We start from the raw sequence: 17,343 nt of genomic DNA, 5'->3' as shown, positions 1-17,343 counted from the left end.
GTTGTATGGAGCCCATGATACAAAAATAAACCAGAGACAGAGTTTCCCACTCAAGTGCCCAGCCCAGCCCTCAGGGCAGGGTGAGCTTGTCCCCTGTGGTTTTCTGGCTACCTAATTAGTCTCTGTGATTGCGGCCAAGATCTGGGACCAACGTCTTGGCTGTTCCAAGTTCGCCAAGGAATATTTAGGGTATTTATTTATGTACCTTCCCAAAATTCTTTCCTTCATAGGACCTCTGAGTCCCCTCCAGCTGTAACAGTCTCTACTTCAGATTTACCGACGCCCTTCCCCACCCCCTCCTGAGCCACCTCCCATCTAACACTGAAGACTCAGCCCACGAGTCACACCTGCCCCCCACGTACTGGTCTCCTCCAGCTCATCACGGATCTCATTGTTGGCACAGGCAAAGTCACGGAGCGTCTGCCTGTCTCCCTCACTCCTGGAGAGCCAGCAGTCACACTGGAAGCGGAAGGTCTCATCACGCGAGTTGTCCTTCACGTCGATGTAGCTCAGGTGCCAGCCAGGAAAGATCCCTGTGGAAAAGACTTCGTGGGGACCAGGAGCTGAACATGCTGTCTCGCTTTCAGCCCCTTGTCCACTGCCCGTGAGGCCCCACACGAGTTCTCTGTCCTCTCTCGGCCTGGCTCTCTTTGTTGAGGAAATGAGGACATGGGCTAGATGGTCTCTGAGGGCTCCTCTAGCCCAGGGCAGGAAATGCTCTTTGCAAAATCCTTAGTCTGGGGTTCATGAGCCCTTAGAGGATCTGTGTATGTGAATGAAGCAGTCTAGCGGCTGGGAGAAATTGTGCTGTGATTACACGTTTCACCAGGGAGAGGGCTCATAACTTCCACCAGGTTCACAATGGGGGCCACTGACTTCTGGGGAGTTCACACAGCTGAAGGACAAATCCTATTACTTCCTGACACCAGTACGCACCTGACTCAGGCCGGTTATCCTTCCAGAATTCGTTCTGGCATCACCTCCTCCGGGAAGCCTTCCCTTGTGTCCCCTGATTGCCTAGTAGGCCTGCACCTGCCTTGGCCACACGCTGACCTCCCCGTGTCATCATTGTTTACGTGTCTCTTCCCCGACAATGAGTTTTTGGCGGACAGGGACCTGGTCTTATTTGTTTTTGTTTCCCTAATGCCTTGCCTATTGCCAGTCATGTAGTAGCCGCTCCATGAATGTGGGCCGTGTCTGTTATGACGTTGAGGACCTTGGCTGTTCAGCGGTCATAGAAGGGATTTGAGGCTGCTGCTTCTTCAGGGTATATGTTAAACTTGAAAGTTCTCAGCCTAATACTGAACATACAGTTACTTCTGCTGTAACTGGCAGGGCTTCTTTCAGAAGTGCTCCCCCCAAATCACAGCTATCAAGTATAAATCTCTATATTTGCTGAGGCAGCTATGTCTTATTTGTACCTCGCACTGGTGCAGTTACTCTCTGAGAACTCAGATAGCCAAAGCACCTAACACACGTGGGGGAAATCCTGTTGTGTGACAGGTTCCAGGGTGGTACTGGCTGCTCACTAATTGTCCACAAGGCAACCTCACAAGAAAGGCACGGATATGCTCAAGTCTCATGTCTTGCCCTCCCATGTCACCTGGGCCTGTCCCCACCAAAAAGCCATTCTCTAGGATTGGACAGTGCCTCCAGCAACACCTGTAGATCCTGCTGCTGGCCTCAAGGGTCTTATAAGCACAAAGACACACAAAGATGGACACACACTTCTATCCCTCGGCTTTCCGGGGATAGGAAGGGGAGAGTGGATGTGGAAGTTCCCGGGCTGGGCATACACACCAGCAGTCCTAGGATAGCTTAATTCTGGGTTAAAGGCTCTTCATATATTTTTTTAAACATAGATCTGTACTGAAGTAAAAACCCATGAGTCCTGAAATAATTACGTTAAAATTTAAAATACTTCTGTTGAGTTAAACAGTGGTAAGTAATTTTATCAATAAACTTAAAAAAATGCAACAATATTTTTACTTTTCCACATTGGGGCCAGTTCTGACTGTAAGGTTATAAATTGGCTGCTTTCTGAGATGATAACATCATGAAACTGATTCAACCGCTTAATAATCCCTGGTGTGTTCAGTCTGGAAATGATGCACAGGAGACCCGTTGGAGCAGTCCTTACAGACCTCCAGAGTGGAACAGAGAAAGGGGGAGGCAAGTAAAAAGGAAGGCAGAGAAAGAGAAGCCAAATGTTGGTGCCCTTGGAAGGTGTAGGTGTGTGTGTGAAGGAGAGAGCAAGAGAGAGTGGGAGAGAGAGAGATTCTGTTTTCCAGACCTTACCCAAATCAATTACAATAGAGTCTCTGGGGTAGAAGCCAGGCGTCAGTGGTCTTTACAGCTGCCCAGCAATTTCAATGTAGAGCCAAGGCTGAGAACTAGGACCTGCACTGCAATCACCTGGGCCCCCCATCCTGGAGAGTCTGATTGAGGGGGTTTGTAATGAGGTTCAAGAATTTCCATCTCTAACTAGTTCCTTGGTCATGCTGGTGCTGCGGGTACCAGAGTCACATCTTGAGAATCACTGGCTTAATGATCTCTCCTGACTCCAGGATGACGGTGTTTCAATGGCTTCATGACAAAATAATCGATGGGAATTCATGGGAATTATAAGTGTGTGACTGTGTGTGTATGGGTGAGTGTTAGTGGAGAGGGATGACGTTAATTGGAGAGGTGGGTCATCGCAAGATCATGTCTGTTGCTGGAACACACTATTCACCCTGCTTCACAGCCCAAGTAGATTTCACTCCTGAATTACTTCTTGGACTCCAGGCAGGGTGGTGACAGTGAGTGGAGGGGAGGGATGGATTCTGGGCTGGCTTTAACTTTATCCACAGACAATTCAGTGCTCTAATGTAGCAGTGGAAGCAACTGGAGATGGAAGAGAAGGAATGTGTCTGGCTTGGGTTACGCTGGTGCTTGGTTGCTTCTCTTCCCACCCTTCCCCGCTTTCCCCTGTCCTCTGAAAGCATGGCCTTGTCTCACCCATCTCCAATTCTCTTTTCAAGTAGGAGCTCTTAAAAAACAAACAAAAGCCCTCCTTCCATGATAAATAGCAGGCTAACCCCAACTCCTTTAAGATGAAAGAAACTTGTCTTCAGATCTTTTCTCATTGTTGATTTAGTTGCCTTGTTTTGGATATGTTCAATGTGATTGACAGGGACCCTACCACCATGAACTCTACTAAGAACCTATCAGACATGCAGCTGGAAACAAGCAGCTCTGGGGGCTGATATCACGTGGTTGGCTTTTACTGGTGAAGACGAATCCGCAGTAGCAGCTTGGCTAATGGTGTGGCCAGCACTAGCCTGATGGTGGAGAACCTCCTGACCCTGTGGAACAACAAGGAGCCATCTGAAAGCCACCATTAGAGAGTCCATTTCTTTACAAAGTCTCCTCTTCCAAACAATTTATTTGAGAGAGAGAGAGAAAGGGATAGTGATTATGCAAGAAAGAGCATGAACAGGGGAAGGGGCAAGAGAAAGAGAGGAAAACAGGCTCCTCACTGAGCAAGGAGCCTGATGTGGGACTTGATGCCAGGACCCTGGGATCATGACCTGAGCTGAAGGCAGATGCTTAACTGACTGAGCCACCCAGGTGCCCCAAAGTCCCCTCTTTTAAAGTTTTACTTTTTAAACTTTTTACACAATGATAGTAACCCCCCACTGCTGGACACCTTTTGACTCACAGCCAATCCATATCAGAGCATATCTGCCACATCCTCTTCCATAGTTGTATGGTTTTCCTTTCCATGCACACACCAGAAATCAAATACACACACACTACCTTGTGGACACATAGTTGTTCTCCAGAATTTCACTTGAATTTTACAGAATTTACAATATTGATGCTGTAGTTCTTATCCTTCTACATATATCATAGTGATCTTTTTAAATCATAGATTAAATTTTGTGGTAAAAAGTTCTTCATGGGGTACCTTGGTGGCTCAGTCAGTTAACTGTCTGCCTTCGGCTCAGGTCATGATCCCAGAGTCCAAGGATCAAGCCCTACATTGGGCTCCCTGCTCAGCTGAGAGTCTGCTTGTCCCTCTCCCTCTGCTTCTCTCCCCCAGTAGTTCTCTCTCTCTTGCTCAGTCTTTCCCAAATAAATAGATAAAAATCTTTAAGAAAATAACTAAAATCTTTAAAAAAAGAAATCTTTAGAAAAAAGGTTTTTCATTTCCCCAGAGTCTTCATCAGAGAAAGCAACCAAGCAAGATGAATTAGAAAATAAAAACAGTATGTTATAATTTGTTCTGTTATAAAAGCTATGGAGGTAACTGGAATTAAGAGGAAGAATAAATCATTCACCTTTATTTTCTTCTCTGGACAATATTTTCATGGTAATCATGGGAGCATTTTTTAAAACAAAAGAATTACAGTTAATAAGTGGCAAAGAAAGGACAACTAGAAAGACACCATTTGTAATCCTAATTGATCATCACTGGATGAAGCCATTAGACGAACAGTTATTGGCGGGGGAAGGGTGTCAGGGTAACCAGGCTGACGGTCCCTGGATCCATTATTTGGTGTGAACATCAGGAAGAGTAGGATTGCTGTGAGGTATGGGAAGTACACAGTTGCATTTTAAAGAAAGATGCCAAAGAAAGTTGAACCTGAATCCAAGCATGCCTTTAGAGCTGACTTCCAAATTGTAGGAAATATGGGGACTCGAGAGGCAAAGACACTACAGTAAGCAGATAAACACTAGAATCTAAACATTCTAGAATGTCCAGAATGTAGATATTCTATAAATCATTGGCCCAATCCATTCCACAAGCAAATGGCATGATGAAAGAAGTAGGCATGCTCTGCTTTTGAAGAGACTGAAGGGAGATGGCAGCTATACACGGAGTGGAGACCTTGTTTGCTTCCAGGTTCAAGCAAGCCCAAAAGTACAAAGGCATTTTTTTACATTAAGGAAATTGGTGTATGGAGTGGAAATCAGATGACACAAGGAAATCATTGTTTAGTGTGATCGTGGCATTGTGTTTCACTTAAAAATGTCCATTTTGAAAAGTGAAACATACTAAATATGTTTGGGATGAAATAATATGAAGTAAGGGTTTGATTTTATATAATCTAACAAACAAAAAGAAATTAAGAAAGAAAAAGAAAAAGTGAGAAGGGGAAAGCAGGTATGACAACTCATAATTGTTGGATCTATGTGATGGTTATGTGGAGGTTCATTATACCATTTCCCTCACTTTTGTTCATCCTTAAAATTTTTCATGAAAATTACTGGATAAACAAAAAAGATGGAAAGATAGATTCAAAGAAAGAGATGACTGCCATGATATTAAGTTAACTAAACATTTGTAACTTATGAGGCATCACAACTTTTTTTGTGGAAGTCTCTCAAACGAAATATTTTTACCCTCATAAATTGCTATGCAAGGGAAGCATAATGTAGCTTGAATATTTTTAAACTAAATATGAAAAAATGTGGCATAGAGAGAGAGAGAGCTTAAGGACATATTTAGCTGTCTTGGCTTATATTAACATTTAAGCTTCCATCTATGGAGGAGAAAGTTACTATAAAGAGGAAGCTAGGCACAGAACCTGGACTTCCCTGTACCTCTCCTGACCCTACTATCCCAACCACCTGGGTTCACTGAGGATACAGATAGACATCTTCCTTTCCCTGCTTTCAGATCCAAAGTCTGGCTGGAGGGGAGGAGGCCCACTTCTCTGCCTACAAAGGAAAGAGGATAACGTCGGTGCCCGGGGTTTCTTTAAGGCCAGGACTAAGGCAATCAGATAGTCTTGAGTTACCCAAGGGACCGTTTGAAGAGCTTGCTACCTACACCACAGCAGTAGCGGTACAGCGGGACCGCGAGGAGCTGTCCGCGGTGCTGAGCTGCCTCCCTTCTCTTTTGATCGTGAGGAGACACAAAATGATTGGCTGTAAAGTTTTTGTATAGAAGAAAAATGAATCAAGAAAAATGAGAAACTCTAGATATGTGCATAGTTAGAGTCGGGGACATGGTGGGAAAACCAGTATTAGTGGACCTAGTCATGAACCTGGGATTCATGGCCAGGACTTAATTTTTGAAAATATTAAGGCATGGGGAAAAACTGATTCCATGGAGATGTAGGTTTCTTGTGACTGCGGCATGAAAAAAAAATCAGGACTGAGTCTGAGAGAGTGAAATGTGGCTATAAATAAATTTCATTAAAACTATATTAAGTCCCTACTATAGTACAGGCAGTGTGATAGGCATTACGGAAAGAGAAATGATCAAGACAACGGTGTAGTTAGGAACTAAGTTTGATTTCTAAAATTTGTCTAGAAGCACAGGACATTTCTAACTCATGGAAATGTCAAAATGGTGGCAACCAACAGTTTTTAGTTGCCTGCCACCTTGCGGTAGGAGGGTCAACGTGCTGCCAGGGAGATGGTGGAAAGCTGAGGTTTGCTCTCCCCACCACTTTGACCTTGAGCAAGAGCTACCTTTGTTGTCATGCCAGACCCTCAGTTTGCAGAGGTGACCCAGGCTTAGCATGTCAGGGAAGTTGAATGTGTCTGTGTTGTTCCGCTCAAACTTGTTCCAATTGGCTGACTGCTTCAGGGCCAGTGTCCCGCTGTCCCCATTCTCCCCAAAGATGATGATGAACACATTGGCATCGGTGCCTGCTCCTAGAGGGTATACAAAATAAGGGTTCTGGGTGTTAGCCTCTTCAACACATAGTCCACTTGCTCTGGTTCCCATCCTGGCTTTCTTGGAGGAGCCATCAGTGCAGATGGGAAGTTTAGTGTTGATGAGGCCAATGGGGAGGTTAGAAAGAGTTAGTTAGTTTTTTGAGACTCCTGGGTCTCCAATTCTATCTTTCATCTTATTTCTGTGTCTTCTAAATGCTATTGGGCTAAATGGAGTCTAGTTAGCAAGTATGAGTGGTCTAGTGCAAAAACTCATTTATTTCTGGGGAAATATACCCATACTTAAAAAGTATGCCGTGAAGACTGGCTTTGCAGGTTAGAAATCTAGGCTCCTTCCTGCACAACATGGATTCAGAATGAAATAGGAAAGTTCCTTATTACCCAGATCTATCCCTCGTTGACAGTCTATACTAGAGCTTTGTATCATTTGCTTAAGCCAAATAGAGGTATTGACCCTAGTTAAAAAGAAAATGTTTCTGAAAGAGGTGACTCTGTGAAGCTTTCCTGACACATACACCCTATGGTTATCATGGGATTTATCAACTATTTTCTGAGAACACATCATGAGAGGATGTAGGAGTAAGAAACATGTGGACACTTGGAACTTTTAGCAAGTTCCAAGGCTAAAAGTTAGCTCCATTGTTAGGAGAAAGGAAGAAGAGAGGTACCAACAAACTTACCTGCTACATGGGCCCACACTTACTCCAGAGATCCTACCATGAGAGCTTAATTTCTTTGGCTAAATGCTTCTTTGTTGAAAATGTAAGCTATTAGGGCCTACATGCTAACCCCTCACAAGACATTTATACTCAGTGCGAATGAGTTTGTCACATTCCTTGTAACAGGTCCTGGAGAACAGTTTGATATAGAGAAGGGTAAGTGGGAGACATTGTTTCCACGATGGGAGTGTATTCTCACTCAACCTCAGGCCTTTGCACAAACTAGCATTTTTGCTTGGAAGGTCCTTCAGCTGGTGTTCCATCTACCTCAGTGGCTTCGGTTTGTCTTTCTGCACTAGACTTTGGTATCTCTTCTGGGAAGACCTCCATGACCCTTGCTCCTAATCCCCAGCTAAATTAAGAACCCTCTTCTGGGTCCCCCAGCTCCTGTGCAGACCTCTGCCAGAGCTTAGTTCACTGCCATTGCTCCCCTAGAATGTCAGTCTTAGTTCACTGTCATTGCTCCACTGGTATGTCAGACTCATAAGGGCTCAGGGTCATCTCTCCATCCTAAGACTCCAGACCAAACCTGGCACACAGAAGATGGTTGCCAAGCATCTGTGTGTCAAGGAACCCAAGGGCATCTGAGATTCACAGCAGCATGAAGACAGAGGGCCTCTGAGTCATGTTCCTGCACAGTTTTCCAAAGTGCTGACCATAGTGCCCAAACTGGTTCTCCCAGACCTCCTTGAGGGAGGAGGAGGAGAGCCAATTCAGTCACTGGGAAGAAATACTTTGTCTGGACAGAAAGTGACACATGGTGGAAAGGACATGCATTTGGAAAGTCAGCCAAAGAAAAGTGAGAGCCTGACCAAAGCCCAGGGCCTGAGCCAGAATTTGAGGAAGGGCAAGTGGAGTGGGATGTGGGACTGGGAGATGGGATGGATGCCCTGACTCACCCAGGATGTCACTGGTCTTGACTGAGACAGTGTAGGAGGTCCACTCCATCATCTCTTCCCCATCAATGACAGCACACATCTCACACACGAGGGTCTTCTTGCCCTTCCGCTGGGACAGCCAGTCTCCATAGTAGAACATGGTCAGGTCTCCAGTATTCATGCACTTCAGGAGGATCTGGATGAGAGGAGCCAGTGTGGGAACCCTCCCTCAGCTCCACCAGCTGTCCACCTGTGAACACAGGCCCCTTTCCCAAGCCCCAAGGACCCATGATTCCAGACCCAAGACGAATTCTTCTGACCGAGATTCTCTGAGAAAAAGACCCTGCATTGTGTGTCTTGCACAGGGGCTGAAACCCCTTAGTTTGGGGATTTGGAAATGGGTAATGCATTCAGACCTGTTTCTGAGAGGTACCATCATTGTGCACAAGAAATGTTTGTTGAATAAATGACAGAAAAAGGGACCAACCAAACCACTGTCAGCCATAAATACCTCTGGTTGGCCAAGTTGTCCTTGGTGTGGGCACCATATTGTTGGCTCAAGAAAAATCCACTAATGGCTGTAGAGGGGGAGTGGGAACCTCAGGGAACTCAGGATAGATAGCCTTTGGTGGCTGGGAGATTTGAGGACTGAATCAGGGAGAGCAGAGCCCGTGATGGAAAAAGAGGCAGCTACCTAATGTGTGATCCTAGGGCACCAAAATCTCCCTTCCATCCTACCCAAAGTGCCCAACATTAGACCCTCTGCTGGTTGTTGCTGCTTCTCTCTCTATCCTCCCAATTGACCTCCTCCAAGAAGGATGCGCTAAGTCTGTCCACACTATACTGACAGCACATACTGAGCACAAACAACTAAAACTACGTTCTCTGGTTAATTCAAGCCAAAGGGCTCACCGGATCACTAGGTCTGATTCATGTCATAACCCTCTAAAGTGACAGTTTCTCTTTAACCAGGTCCACTGAATAACCGAGAAGAGCAGGAAGAAGGGTTGGGCTGTGGCTGGAAGGAAGATATTTACCCTCTCCAGGAACCACTCGGGCCGGCTGCCCAGGCCATCAATTCGGATCCGCATCTTGGTGAACGGAGCAATGTCCAAGATCTCCATGATGAAAGTGTCATTCTGCTCCCGCTCAAATCTGGGGAAGAGAGGAGAGGCGTGATGTGGGATGCTGGATAGAGTGAGGGGTTAGGCCTGAGAGAGGATGAAAAGGGAGGCGATGCCCCAGCAGTCTGTCCCTTGCACCCCAGATGTGCTCCTAAAAGACTGGGTTAAGTGAGCTTGGCTGATAGCCATGACCCTGAATCAGGCTCTGGATCCTAATCTCATTCTGCCAGCCACCTAGAGCAGTCCAAGCTTCTCTCTGGGACTTGGTTTCCTCATCCTTATTCTGGTGGAAATGACACTGGTCCTGCAATCTCACCAAACTGTCAGGAGGACCAAAAGAATGTGACATCAACTTAAAATGTAAAAGGAAATCCATATCTGCAAGGCTTCAGATGGGATTCTAGGAGTGACAGGGCTGCCATGAATGGTGGGGCAGCTTGTACACTGCTCAGCTTAGACGGTACCATTTACATTTTTCTGTACACAATCTGCAAAACTAAATGCAGTGGCCTGAGATTGGGTAATGATGCCAATAACTATTAAATGGCAGGCACGTAGAGGTAACATTGCATTTGGTGCTATTACTATTTTTCTGCTAAATGACCTCATCCTGTCAGAGATGCTCTATCCTGCTTTCTTACTGCTCTTCCTACAGGGCTACATGTATAATGCAACCTTCAGTGCTGATTGCTTGACTGATAACTGATTCCAGATAATGCTGCTGATAAGCCTTGGGGGTAATGCAAGTGGCACTGAAGATAGGAAGATAGGATGCCACTGGCGATTGGGCTTCCTTGTCTATAAGACATATGTTTAAAAACAGAGGCCACAGCCGGAGGGGGTTGGGACTGAAAAATACTGCAAACCAAGAACTAGTCCTTTTCTCAGAGGCAGTGGAAGAGCAGAGGCCTAATCCTTTTTGATAACTTACTCATCTGTATTTTATGATTATTAGCAGCGAAGACATTCTCCCGGGAGTCTGCTCTAAATCCCTCCTGCTCTAATTTAAGCCCTGCCTGTTGTGCTGGTCCTGTGGAAACGTGCTCACAAGTCCCCTTGTCGAGCTCGTCACACATACTGGAGATTCTCTCAAATAATCTTTCAGCTAGTTGATTCCTCACCAGGTGCATAATTTTGCAGATTTAAGGAACTTTAGAATTCTTTGCTTTGAAAAAAAAAAACAAGAGTTCTTTGCTTTGTGTTTCTCTTCGATTTTCACTCTTTGAATTTAGCCAAGTATTCCTATTTTATGGAGATTTTATGGTGGGGCAGTATAAAAGGGAGAAAGAAATAAGCTTTTCTTCTAGAAGACTAAAGAGTGGCTGACTGTGCCGTGCCCCCTCATCCTTTATTAGAGGCTAGACCCCAGTCCCGCCGGGGTGGACCACCTCTCCGCAGGGTAAAAGGCCCACATCCACAGTGGAAGCCCCACCGGGGCTCTTCATCCCTCTACGACTCACTGGCCGCATGTTTCCCGCTGTCCCACTCCCTCACATACCTCAGCTGACATGTAGGAGGGCTCCACTTTGAGAGGCCACCTGGGGAGAGGCGGTCATCCTCCGGTCCAGGGCTGCCTGCCTCTGGCTCAGAAAAGCAGGGCTGCTAAAGTGCTCCAGAGCCTGCCCTCCTCCTCTGCTCAGAGGGGCCTCTACTCAGCAGCAAAAGAGGTAGCGCTGGGGGGGGGGGTGCGACCTTTGGCTGCCCCTCAGTCCTTTCCTGTTCTGGTTTCCTTCCCTTCCCTGATCCCCACCAAGGGCTGTCCTTGGGAAAGGGCCTAGCACCCACTCACTCACTGGTCTCTGGGACTCAGAACAGCCAGAGAGCTGGAAGAATTTTAGACATTGCTAAGAAGCTAGGGAAGGTTTGTGGGTAGGGAGCCTGCAAAAGGGCTGGCTGGAAGACAGGGAGGAAAGGTATGGGGTCCAAAGCTGGCCTCTCTGGGACAGCTGCCTAAGCAGTCAGCCTTGGTGCCATTAGAGGCCTGGCCGGGGCTCTTGGGAATGGCAGGGGTCAGAGCCTTGGCTATGGCTTCAGGCTAGACCTAGCTCTAGCTGCTTCCAGGCTGGACTCTACACTAAGAGCCATCTAGTTCATGCCCTGCCACCTCCAGTGATGGGCCCCCTGTCAGGCTGGGGCAGCCCTTTCTCTCTCCGGATGGCTGGGGCCAACTTTTAATAATGTTTGGTTTACGTGGAGCTGAGCCTCCCCTCACGGGTCCCAGCTCTGCCCACCAGAGCTAATGGTTTCACTGTCAACAGTTCGGCCACACCCAATGCCATGCAACCGTCCCATGCAACTGGCCATCTGACCTCTATTCTCTAGGCCGCCATCAGTGGAACATTAGGCAGCAGTGAAAATGCGCAAATCACAGCCATCCTCAGGGGCTCAGAGAAATCTGAAAATCCTAGTGTCGAGGAAAGAAATTAAACATGAAAGAATGCCCACAACTTGTCTCACTTACGTAACACTGAAATCAAGACTCAGTGGAAGCTGGTTGTTCAGGGAGGCCAGCACAGGGTAGGGATAAAAGGATAAAGGAAAGCAAAAATGTATCTACCTTAAAAGCCAAGATAATACTCAGTTCTAGGGTGGGGAGGTAGAGGGAACTGGCAATGTTCTTGGACTGGGGGATAGCTCATAGGTTTTGTTCTGTAAGTGTTTACAATTTATGTACATATATATATTATGCATGTTATACTTGTTTAATATATATATATATATATATATATATAAACAGATGGCTAGGTACAAATAAATAGAACTATATTCTCTAATTAGGTGGTGCCAAAGAGGTATGAGGTTATTGAATTATATAAATCATAGAAGGTCATCTAACCCCACCCATACATACTTCCTAATAAACATTAAAAAAATTGAATGTCCTTGAAACTGTTGACTATTCCTGATAAGACAGAGATTTCAGAGCCCTGCTCTGTGGGTCACAGCCCCTGTGGTAGGCTGACAAACACTTCCTGCTAGGGTGACACTTAATGCAGTCACAAGTGTCTTTATAAGGAGGAGGCAAAGAGATATTTGACACCTACATGAGGGAGGAGGCGATAGGGAGGATGGAGCAGCAAGAGGCAGCAAGATGCTGGCTTTGAACACTGGATAGATGTGGCCACAAGCTAAGGAAGGTGGGCAGCCCCTAGAAATTGGGAGAGGCAAGGAATGGGTTCTCCCCCAGAACCTTTGAAAGGGGTGCGACTGGCCTTGATTTCTGCTGAGTGATACTGACTTGAGACTTCTGGCCTGGGGAAATGGGAGAGAACACATCCCTGTGGTTTGAAGCCACTAGATTTGCAGCAAATTTTTATCACACCCCCAAGGGCCATGGATGGAGCACACTGGGATGTGAAGGGGGCAAATGAGGCCAGACCACCTTGGGACCAGCATAGGGGGTATTCCAAGGATGCGTGAGAAGCAGGATGACCGTATTAGTGGTGGTGTCCGTGTCCACGGATGCAGACGTGCCTGGGGGGTAAAAGGCGAGCCAACAACCCCTGGGTCCTCAGATCTCTCCTCGGGAACCATTAAGATAAGTGAACACAGCACATGCCCCCATGAGATATCAGGGGGTGATGGGAGCCGACCCACCGGCTGCATCCATATGCACAAGCACCCTGGCTGTGGTGTGAATGTAGACCAAAGGCAAAGAAACCTCAGATTCCAAATATCTGTCATCCCAACATGCCAGGATCAGGCCCTGTGCATGTTCTAATCTCCCAGCGCCCTCGTAAAGCATGGCCTTCTGGCTGAAGACAATGTGTCAGGAGGGCTGACCCAGCAGTAGGAGCTGGGACTTTCCAACTGCCTCCCACGGGGGCCCACAAAGACAGCCTGCCTTCCTCTTCTGTCCCCTGAGACTTGCCTCCAAGCCCGACTGAGGGAAGGACTCAGCACACCCAACAACTACCCTGCCCTTGAAGTCCCCAAAGACGGGCTCCTTCCATTCCCAGAGCTTTAATGCTAACCAGGTAGTGGGAGTTCTAAGTGATAAAGAGACAAGACTCACGAGCTTATCAAAGCCATGGCCACAGCCACTGGTCCAATAGTTCCCATCTGTCTCCTGAAATGGTGTCTGGAACCCTACTGGGCTCTTCTCTCTGCTGGCATTCCCTTGGGCTCAGTTCCTCATCTCCTTTGCAGTGGGGGCTCATGAAAGCCATGTGGCCATTCCGTTGGGCAGACCCACAGAACTCTGACTTCCCTTTGCTTCCAGATCAGGAATCTCTCAGGATATGAGGTCTCTACTAGGCCTGGGAATGATTCCTTACAGGCACTTACTTCCCTTTAAAAAGTCACATATCTTTGTCTAAAAATAGCACCTATCCCCACCAGATACCAGCTGACTCAAATACCACCATTAGAGACTCATTCCTTGATTTGCGCATTACCTTTTGAGGATGCCATCTTTTTGGATGCCACATTCATTCACCAGCATCTCAGAGTGAATTAGTTTACAGAACTGTTTCCCCCAAAGTGGCAAGATAAGAAGTTGGGGGCTTCAGTTGGGGAATGGAGTAAGTGAACAGCTACTGACCTTGACCTCTGGGTCGAACATTTGACAACAGGGCAGCTGGAGCAGGCAAACCATGTACGCAGGCATGGCTCTGCCTCCTGTCTGGTCATGCACCGTCTTTTGGGGGGAAGGATCTCCTTGCACAGCACCAAGCTGTGCACGTGTTATAAGCCCAGTGAGTCTTACTAACCAAGTCCCTGATCAAGACGCTGACACCCGAAATAAGGCGCAGGTCGAACAGAGCCAGTTGCTGATGAAATCAAGCAAAATTTGCCTTGGGTAAGAGGTCTGAGCTTGCAAACTAGAGGTGGTAAGGAACAATAGCTCTCAGCACAAAGTAAGTCTTTATTCAGAAAAACAAAATCCTTACAATAAGGATTGCGATAAGCGCCTCAAATCACTTACAATATGGTTGTATTATAATGTGACTCTCAAGCAAGACTTCCAGAATTTAAGTACTGCCAGAAAGGAGTCTATCTCCCCTACCAGCAACTACTTCTGTATATGTCTGTGAAATAAGGTGTGATGTTGATATGGGATAATCAATTAAAGAAAAAAGAAAACTCAACAAGACTTTGGGCTTGGGATGGAGGTTAGGGCCAGAGTATAGAGAGCATGAGACTCCAGACAGACAGCGGCTAGGCCACATGAGACAACAGAGCCAGGCCCCACCACCTCCAGGAAGCCTCCCAGGCGACCAGACCATGGCCTGAGCCCTGGCAGGCCCACAGTAGTCAGGCCTGGGTTGCCCCGCTCTCCCGCTCAACACATCAGGGGCCAGGGATGGCCTGGGGGACAATGGCTGAACACAGAAAACCAGCACAAACCCAGGACTGTCTGAGTCAGGACTTCAGTGAAAGGGCAGACAGTAAAAGCTGTGGGGAGTTCACCTTTATCATCATTACTGATGATGTAAGGGGCAGCAGAACCTCATGCTTAAGGCCACGGACCCCTGGATGCAGCTCCCAGTGCTATGTGACCTTCAACAGCATGACTTCACCTTGCTGTGTCTCAGTTTTTGTTTTTCAAAAAGGGGATGATAGAAATGGTCCTCAGAGAGCCGCAGGGAGAACTGTGCCAATGCGCTCAGGGGGCTTAGGGAAATGCCAAGTCCATGGTAAGGTCACTCTGGTGTTCATGCTGTTGCTGTGGCTCCCCAAGTGTTAAGCTGTGTGGGGTCAGGAATCTTCTCCTGGTCATACTCTGTTTCCTATGTCTGAGACAGTGCCTGCCATATACTAGGTGTTCAATTATTTTTTAATATTTAAAAATATTTTTGGCTTTTTATTTGCAATCATTTTAGACTTGTAGGAGAGGAGCAAAAATAGAACCGAGTTTCTGTGTTCTCTTCACTCAGCTTCCCCTAATGTTAACATCTTACATCATCATGGTACGGGGAACGAAAACAGGAGATTCACAAGGATTCAACGCTATCAACTAATAGGCTTTATAATAAACATTTTTAGGTGATGGAGGGCGGGAGGGAAAGACGGAGGGAAGGATGGATGGAAGGAGGGAGGGAGAGAAGGAAGGAAAGAAAGCAGGCAGGAAGGCAGGCAGGAAGGAGGGAAGGAGCTCGCTGTGGGCTGAGATGATCAAGGCAGGCTTCCTAGAGGAGGTAGATTTGAGCTAACCCCTGGAAGAGAAGGGCCCTGAGACAGAAGAGAATGAATGAGAGGCATTCCAGGAGAGAAGAATCTCCTGGATAGAGGTGTGGAGGCTAGAAGGCCCTAAGGTATGAGGGGAGAGGGAGGGAAGCACCTGATTGAGGCAGGGTGGGACTAGAGGCTGGGGGACTGGATGTGCAGAAGGGCGAGGGGCAGAAGCCCCCTCTAGATACCTGGCCTTCTTTTTGTCCAGCTTCACTTCCTCTGTGCTGCCATTGATGCCGTAGAGGGTCATAAAGATATTGGAGTCTGTACCCCCGCCGACCACATCACCCGTCCACACCGTCATCTCATAGAGCACCTGCCGAGAGAGGGATGCCGTGAGAGCTGCCGACAGCTCTGCCCAGGCCCAGGCCAGGCCTGCCACATGCGATGGGTCAGCAAGCACAGTTCCAGGTCTGTCCCTGTGTTGGGCACAGCCAGTAGACCCTGTGAGCTTCCTTGAGCAGCGACGCTCGAAGGATAACCACTGCTTCCCCGATTTACTCTTCAGGTTGGGGTTTGGCCCTTTTGCCTGAGGTTTGCTCCAAAGAGAATGTGTTCCTTCTGTCTGTGGCCACTGGAGGCGGAAGGGGCAGCCTGCTCTTCCCTGGACGGTGCCTCACTGGTTCTTTCTCCAGGGGCAGCCTTGTAGCAAGAGGGGCCTCCTTTGCCCATGTTCTGGAATGTCCTCTGGCTTTTTTCTCTGTTCCTCTTGCCAGGCTGCCCATCTCCTCTGAACACCGCTGGCCTCCCTTCCCCTGAGACTGCAGCACGGCGTTCTCACCTGGTCCCCACCACCCAGAAGCCCTTCAACTCAGAACCCGAGTTATGTGTCACAGCGATCACGTTCCCGACGTTGTGCCTGTTGGGGGCTGGGGGCTGGGTGCCTTTCAAGCAGCATCGAGAATCTTTGCCATGATACCATGAGGGTAGAAGTGGTCTTGATAGGCCTGGCCCAGAGGCCAAGTTCACTACTTATTTGCCCAGGTAATGAGGGAAGAGCCTCTTGCTTTATCAGGAAAATCCTCTCAAACCTTAACAGGGCATCGTGGTGGCAGGAGGAGCTACTGGGAATGAAGGCAGAAGCCTGGTGCTTTTTTGCTCTTACTCAGACAGGCAGGAAAAATAGCAAGATCAAAATGAGAGCTTTGGTGACCCCATGGAGACTGGCCCCTTAAGGCTAGTGCCTCCAGACTGTCGTGCTCTCTGGGCCCATCTTTCTCTCCTTTACACAGATGTGTCTCTTTTTAGGTAATAGGTTGTTTCCAGAAAGAGACACAGAAATGGGGCTTTTGTAATTCCTCTCTGATAGCTCCTGGGGAGATGGAATGTCCAAAGAACCCTGTGGTTCTTTGCAAAGTGATAAAGCTGTGTTCTTTTATAACGTCAATAATAGGGGCGTGGGTCTGCATTTCCACAGACTAAAGGGCTCAGGGGGAGATACAGCTGTCCTGAGTGGGGTGTGCGTGGGGGGTGGGTGGCACGCACACAGACACACTCACACCACATGCACGCTGGGAACTGGGTCAGGAAAGAGGTCCCTGGATGAACTGTGTGCTCACCCACACCATCTGTCTGGCCGCAGATGGAGATGTCTGAGTAAGGGAGGGGAGTGGATCTATGCTGTAGAAAGTTCTGCTTTCTGGCTCTCGAGCAGGGGAGGGGCGGGCAGGGTGATTTCTTCTTACCTTCGTGGGACACCTTCTGACCTACATCTATAGCCCACTGGTTTAGATTCAGGAACAGAGTTGAGGGCTGGAGCATTCTGATGAGCCC

At 47.6% G+C, this 17,343-nt stretch overlaps 1 protein-coding gene across 2 annotated transcripts in view; it reads right to left on the bottom strand.

The window, feature by feature from the left end:
* LOXHD1 (lipoxygenase homology PLAT domains 1) overlaps positions 1-17,343 on the bottom strand; it is a 151,338-nt gene that overhangs the window by 13,381 nt on the left and 120,614 nt on the right. For both annotated transcript variants that reach the window (XM_044240992.1, XM_044240993.1), the window contains 5 exons: positions 15,759-15,886; positions 9,310-9,427; positions 8,294-8,468; positions 6,469-6,654; positions 363-533 (listed from right to left, as the gene is read on the bottom strand). In XM_044240992.1, the coding sequence (XP_044096927.1) occupies positions 363-533; positions 6,469-6,654; positions 8,294-8,468; positions 9,310-9,427; positions 15,759-15,886 (778 nt within the window). The remainder of the gene's footprint in view (positions 1-362; positions 534-6,468; positions 6,655-8,293; positions 8,469-9,309; positions 9,428-15,758; positions 15,887-17,343) is intronic.

Source organism: Neovison vison, chromosome 3 (assembly GCF_020171115.1).
Source record: "Neovison vison isolate M4711 chromosome 3, ASM_NN_V1, whole genome shotgun sequence".
Classification (NCBI taxonomy): domain Eukaryota; kingdom Metazoa; phylum Chordata; class Mammalia; order Carnivora; family Mustelidae; genus Neogale; species Neogale vison.
This window is presented reverse-complemented; position numbering and strand designations above follow the sequence as displayed.